Source organism: Elephantulus edwardii, unplaced genomic scaffold, assembly GCF_000299155.1.
Source record: "Elephantulus edwardii isolate Elephantulus edwardi_28Jun2011 unplaced genomic scaffold, EleEdw1.0 scaffold00208, whole genome shotgun sequence".
Taxonomy (NCBI): Eukaryota; Metazoa; Chordata; class Mammalia; order Macroscelidea; family Macroscelididae; genus Elephantulus; species Elephantulus edwardii.
The window spans coordinates 4,104,739-4,111,585 of NW_006399958.1; the positions used below are offsets into that span (position 1 = coordinate 4,104,739).

Sequence of the window (6,847 nt, forward strand, 5' to 3'; positions counted from 1 at the left end):
CGGTGCAGCAATGAAGGAGTGAAAACCCCAAATCCCTGTAAACGTTCATTAAAACTAATAAAATTTAATAATAATAAAAAATTAAAAAAAAAAAAAAGAAATCCCTACGTCAGGACAGTTTTCAAAACCAGAACTCAGAAAACCCTATGTCAGGACATTCCCCAGAACCAGAACTCAGAAGTTCCCGTATCAGGACCTTTTCCAAAACCAGAAACTTTATACCCCAACGCGCTACTACAATGTCAACTTATCTCAGAACCCCCTAAAACACACTTGCTAAAACCCCATATAAATGTCCCTAAACCCAAGCCCCAGTGCTACTCCCCTTGCTGAACAGCCCAGCGTCTGATAAACTTTGAGAAATGTTAAAAAAAAAAAATAAAAGACAATGATGGTTTAAGACCTCGCAGAGGAGAATGTAACTGCACTCAGGTCACCGTGGCCTGCGGGGGAGACGGGCCACAGAGGAGTCTGACTCCACGTGGCGCCAGGCACAGCCACCCACTCCGTAAACTCATTACTGAAGAGTAACCAGGCGTAGATGGGTATGGAAAAACGGCAGAGGCGAGAGGAAACCGTTTTCACACACGGACCGTCAACCCGTGGAGGACGACTACATTTTCTCTCTCATCTTCACGAGCCCGTGTTTTAGTTTGGAAATCGTACCGAAAAAAAAAACACAAAACAAAACAAAACCAACCCAAAACAAAACCAGCAGCCTGGCAAGCCAGGAAGAAACTAGTTACAGAGGGTGGAAAATAGTTGTTTTTTTTTCTAAGAGGGCTGGTGGGAGTTGGAGGATATGAGATGAGAGAAGAAATGAAGAGGTGCTGTTACGTAGCCCGCTGAGGCCACAGGATAGACGTGTCCTTTAAAGAGACGGGGAACAGCACTGAAGTGCAGAAGGTTCTCCAGAACATTCTGAAGCATGTCAGCTTGCAGGCGAGTGCCACGTTATCAAGGGCAGAAACAACACAATCTCAGAGACAGAGATCTTGAGGAAGATCTTAACTGGAGGTCAAGGCAGCACACGTTCGGATCTAAGCAGGCATCAAGGGCAGAGAGAAGAGAGAGAGGCTCTGCTCAGAGAACACGGATGCCACGACAAGATGAACAGCGAGGTGTGAACCAGCTGGATATCCGGAGAGCTTTGGATGGAAAAAGTCCACCGAGGGGCTGAAGCCAGAAAATACGGCAGTTAACGGCAATAGAGAGGGAACTGGGAGAACAAGTAGAATTAGTGTGAGCTGGAGAACTCCGTTTGTCTATTGGAAAGATGATATTGTTGTTGTTCCATTTGTCTCTTGGAAAGATGTTGTTGTTGTTATGTGCCTTCGAGTTGCTTGCGACTCATAGCGACCCTATGTACAACAGCCCTAAACTCAGCTCTGTCCTGTGCCAATCGCACTGCCTCTGACACTCCCATCCCGATTATCCCAGTCACTGAATCAATCCACCTCATAGAGGGCCTTCCTCTCCTGCGCTGTCCCTCTACCCTCCCAAGCATGACGTCCCTCTCCAAGGACTGGACCCTCCTTGCAACATGTCCAAAGTATGTTAGACGGAGCCTCAGAATCCTTGCCTCCAAGGAGCCACCCGGTTTAACTCTCTCCAGGGTGAATCTGTTTTCTTGGCAGTCCAGGGTATATCCACTACTCTTCTCCAGCACCACAGCTCAAAGGCATCAATTCTCCTTCTAACATTCTTAGGCGTTATCCAGCTTTCTGATGCGTAGCAAGTAATTGCCAAAGAAACCTTGAAAAGAGAGCTCCTGGAATTTCCTAGCAATCCAGGTGGCTTCGCGCATGGGCCACGCAGACGTGCCTGGCAACTACCCCGCAGCGCAGTGCAATCTCTTTAGTAAGGCTTTTCTAGCCGTTGGCTTTGAACTCCCACCAGGAAGTGACTTCGGAGGGCTACCCACGAGATTCCTCCCGTGATCCGGAGGGCTGGGCGGTAAATGAGGATGACAGACGCAGCGGCGAGGCCTTTGAGCTGTGGGGCTGGAGTGTCCTGAACATCCCACGGACGGCCAAGGGAACAAACAGATCTGCCTCGGAGGAGACCCAGTCAGAGTGCTCCGTCGAGACCAGGACGCCGAACCCTGGTCTCACAGCCTCTGGACATGTTCTCAAAGGGCTTTGGATGAAGACAGCACGCTTGGAAAGGTGGAGGGTCAGAGAAGGGGACGATGGACACAGCGGCAGCAGCAAAGGGCTCGAGCGTATCAGAGATCGGTTAGGACGGCACAGGACAGGGCGGGGTTCCGATCCGTGGCTGTGAATCGCAGCTCACTCGGTGGCATCTAATAACGACGGGACTGGCTAGCTCTCCGGGATGAGAATCTGGGACACGGCACTTGTGACTTCTGCAAGGAACGAGGTAACTGTAACCGCAGTCTACAAGCCGTGTGGACGCGGCAAAGAGCCGAGAAGTACAGAGAGCCTGCAGGGTGGGAGGCCTGGAGAGCGAAGGTGCGCCTGACCCGCGCCCAGGACCCAGCCGTGCACCGACCGGGTTCTCGTGCCGCTTCCTGACATCAGACGAGGTCTCATGTCACAGAGCACAGCTGGCTTCACAGGAGGGCCGCTCTGGCTTTAACCAGCCGGGCTGGGGAGAGGCGCCTGCTTCGGGGAGCCCAGCTGCAGAGCGGCCAACCCGAGCTTCCCTACGATCGGGAGGGGAGCCTGCAGTAACTGACCTCTGGCCAGCCTGGTGGGGGACCTGCCCAGTCTCACCTTCGCCTGGACGGCCTGGGAGCTGTCCTCTGTCTGCCACGAAGACTGGCTTCCCTGAAAGGCAGAGATAACGAGGACTTTGAAGAGGCGTCCTGATGGACGATATTCAAGAGGGGCAAGTGAGCCCACCTCTGGACGCTAGGGGCCTGTGTCAAGACTCAAGACTCTCAGAGCCGAGCAAGGAAGGTCGAGGAAAACACGCAGAGCTGAGAAGGCAGCGGGGGAAGCTGCGACCAGCAGCTGCAGAGCACGTGAACGTGGATGGTGGGAGTGGGGCACAGAGGCTGAATCATGTCCAGGACCTGACAGGTAACACTTGGAGGGAAGAGGCCCACGGAGCGGGGCCCACCGCAGACGAAGGGGCAGCCAAAGGCCGATGGAGACCAGGAGGTGCTGGGAAGCCTGCCTAGAGCAGCTGACACTTCCCAAGAAGGGACACCTCCTGAGCGATCCCGGAGCCGGCCAGGAGAAGCTGGGGCCAGCTCGGCCGTGAGTCACCGCGGAGTCCCAGGGGGTGATACTGTGACATCACAAAGCCGGATCTGGTGTCCTCACCGAGGAAAGTGAGCAGGTGCGTCCAAGAAGGTAAAGCAGATCCCTTCAGGGGTTGGACTTAGATGCAGCAAACGCAGGTAGACCTCATCCTGGGCGTCTCATTTATATCCTCTTGTCATAGTGTTCCGGGAGCTCTGCCAGCCTAACGGGTAAGGACTTGTGCTTCCCACCCAAGGGTGGGTGGATCGAATCCACTGGGTGCTCCGGGAGGCAGTCTCCTCCCATGCAACATACAGTCTCTGAAAAGTCACTGGAGGGGTCCTGGTTTTCAAAGTGTTCTGGGCTACAGGCACCTGGTGGGACAGTGGTTAAAGACCCTGCCTGTTGGGCACAAGGCTGGTGGTTTGAATCCACCGGCTGCTCTGAAGAACACTGAGGCTGTCGACCTCCCCGAGATGTTCAGCCTTGGGGACGGTCCTCCGTCCCACCAGGTCATCAGGAATGGGAATCACCTGCAAGGCAGGAGGCGGGTACGACATCCTGCGCTTTTATCACAGACGCGGGGTTTCACTGACGTCTCTGGAGCAAATCAAACCCGAGAACAGAAGGACGTACAGAGGGAGAACAAAGGGCGTCAGGAATAACGGACGGGCGTGAGCGCCGACTTCCAGGAAGCAGCTGTGAGCTGATTCTCACCCCCCAGAGATCTCATCTCTGCAGACCTGAGTCAGAACCCGCTTTGGGAGAGGATACATGACGCTACAATGTAGTTTTTTAAAAAAAACAGCCAAGATACCACCGGTGGATTCGAACCTCTGGAGAGGCGCAGGCTGTGGTTGCAGCACCACTCCCTGAGGACTAAGCTACCAGAGCTGCCTGCCCACGTTGTGAGCACAGCTGGGTCTTGAGGCGACGCGCAGCTGACCGTCCAGCGTCTGATCGCACCGGAGGAGACTGCCCAGCGTTCTCCACAGAGCGGCTGGAGGATTCGAACAGTATACCTTTGGGTTGGTGGTACAACCCTTATTAGGAAACCAGCGTTCACGCTGTTGTTGTTATTGCTGTTGATTGCCTTCAAGTCGAGCATGACTCACAACGACCCTGTCAACACAAGGCCTGAAGCCCCTCTACAACTAGTGACATTTCTCAAAGTTCACAGTTTCCAGAGGCGTGTTATTTAGGAAGTGGATGCCGCTCCTGCTTTCAAACCTGTCAGAGTATGTTATTGCTGTTCTGTGCTGCTGAGTTGCCTGCGATGCATAGTGACCCTTTGGACAGCAGCTCTGAACCCTGCCCTGTCCTGAGCCAGTCTCACGAATTCCGACACACCAACCCCCATCGCCCTGCTCACAGGATTAAAACATCAAAGTAAGTCGACTCTCTGTAGACTGAGACCTGGAAGACGGAACGTAAAGATCTGAGAGTCCTGAGTAGAAAGTGATGCACTCAAAAATATCAAAAAGAAGATGAAATAAATAGGAGCGTGATTAAAGGAGTGTAGTCACTCCCGGGGAGCAGGACGTAAGGACATCATCTGGCATCTCCAGACACCCCTGAAAGCAGGGTGCCTGCCCGGGCTGCCCGCGACGCCCACGGCCTCCCTCCTCTGCTCCCTCACCTGGGAAGACCCCGCGGCGGCTTTCGTCCGACGGGGCCCACGGTGGTCCTCCCGGTTCCAACACGGAGAGCGCGTCGGGTCTGCGGACGTGACACCCTGTTCACGAGAAATCACAGGAGACTTGGACAACGCCGCCTTGGCCTTGGGATTCTGAAGGGGGCAGAGGGTTGTATTTGTAAAAGAAAAAAAGACTACTGTCAAAGGCACTAATGAAAGGGTTTCCTGCCAACAGAAGAACGAATCTGCCTTGCTTCTCCAGGGGCAGAGACACAGAGGGGAGAGGGGGACAGTCAGGGTCTGAGGCACCGCGGACAAGCCGGGGGTCTCAGGAGCGGAGACGGGAGAAGGCAGTGACAGCACAGCGGTCCTCACCCACGGACACCAGGTGGTCGTAGTTCTCCCGCATCACGTCCCAGTACAGGGCCTTCTGAGCAGGGTCCAGGAGCTGCCACTCCGCCCAGGAGAACCTCACGGCCACGTCGCCCAGCGTCACGCCTTCCTGCATGAAGTCAACTGCGTTCAGTGAAATCCTTCCCGCCCGGATGCAGTGTGCTGGGGGGCATCAGCCCACCTCCTCCACGCGACCTGCTCCATCTATAAACACACACCCATCGATTCAGGGGTGTGCGTTCCACCCTTAATCTGCTCCCAACTACTGGGGGGGGGGGACACACGATCTAACAACACAAGGCTTCAATAGTCATCGCAGTTGTTACGGACTGTGGAGTCGAAACAGACTCATAGCTGATTTTCAGAGGCAGAAAAATCACACGGGAGGAGACTGTCCACCTTCCTCTCACGGGGAAGCTGGTGGATTGCAGCCTCCTGCCTTCGGAACGGCAGCATAATATTCCATCATTTCATCATCACATACACGTATGCGAGGGGCACATGACGTAGGCTATGGCCACTGCAAATAAGGTCACACGGATTAGGGAGCTCTGGTGGCCTGGCGGGTAAGGAGCTGCACTGCCAATCCAAAGGCCCGTGGTTCAAATCCACCAGTGGCTCGGCGGGAGAACGGTGGGAGGCAGATCTGAACCGTGTCGTCTCCTGTGCAGCCTCTCGTGATCTCGGACACCCCGGGGTTTACCCTAGTCACCCTGTCCTCCCATCTGGTCGGGGGTCTGCCTCTTTTGCCAACCCTCTGCCTTTCCAAGCCAGCTGTCTCCCTCCAAGGCACAGCCTCTCCTAGCCACACGCCCAGAGCATGTGAGAGGAAGCTTCACCATCTTTGTCTCCCAGGAGCACTCTGGCTAACCTTTCCCCACCCCCCCAAAAAAAATTAATAGAATTTTATCACAAGAATCAGATGCATTTTGAAACCAGCTGCACAGGACTTGACCGGCCTCATGTCTGCAGCCGGAAGGCTCCTAGCCTTCACTCATCAGCCTGCCGGACTGTTCCTTTTTCGGAGACATAGACAACATCTACAAATTTCCAGCTAGCCTTGTTTCTAACTGTTGAAGCCTGCTGAATCAAAGGAGCTGAATTCGATACAAGCTCAATGTCATTTCCTTCAAATTAACGCATCTCTCTGGGCTTGAGATACTGAGATCCCTGGTCTCATACGTACTCTCTGAATGTATTTTTCACCCAAGAAGTTTCGAATTTCAACCAGAGATGAGTTCCTTTAAACCTCAACGTTGATGGAGCCATGAGCACACACAGACCTCATCGTGTAACGAAAGCCCCGTGTAACCCCCTTGATCGCGTTCGGTCTGTGGCTACAGACGGTGCGATTGGGAGCCAGGTCCTTCCTGTTCCCCCACCGTTTGTCAGGACGAAGCCTCTTCTTTTCCTTTGAGGAGACTGAGCTCTACGATGATGTGATTTGAGGCCCTCCGTGAGGGCCCCCGCGGGCCTTTCACGATCACTGTGTGACTCAGACCCGTCAGGGGAGTGGCTCACGCGACTGTGGTGATGCAGGTGGTTTTCCAGAGGCCGGTGAGCAGTGGAGACTAGGAGCTGCAGTGCAGGTGGAAAGGCAGGGGTC

The 6,847-nt window shown here is 54.2% G+C and overlaps 1 protein-coding gene across 1 annotated transcript in view; it reads right to left on the minus strand.

The window, feature by feature from the left end:
• LOC102845915 (zinc finger protein 350-like) overlaps positions 1-5,356 on the minus strand; it is a 7,626-nt gene extending 2,270 nt beyond the window's left edge. Inside the window, exons 1-4 of the mRNA XM_006897387.1 lie at positions 5,228-5,356; positions 4,852-5,001; positions 2,739-2,792; positions 2,404-2,533 (exon numbers count right to left, since the gene is read on the minus strand). Of these exons, the coding sequence (XP_006897449.1) occupies positions 2,404-2,533; positions 2,739-2,792; positions 4,852-5,001; positions 5,228-5,356 (463 nt within the window). The remainder of the gene's footprint in view (positions 1-2,403; positions 2,534-2,738; positions 2,793-4,851; positions 5,002-5,227) is intronic.
• Positions 5,357-6,847: the final 1,491 nt, after the last annotated feature.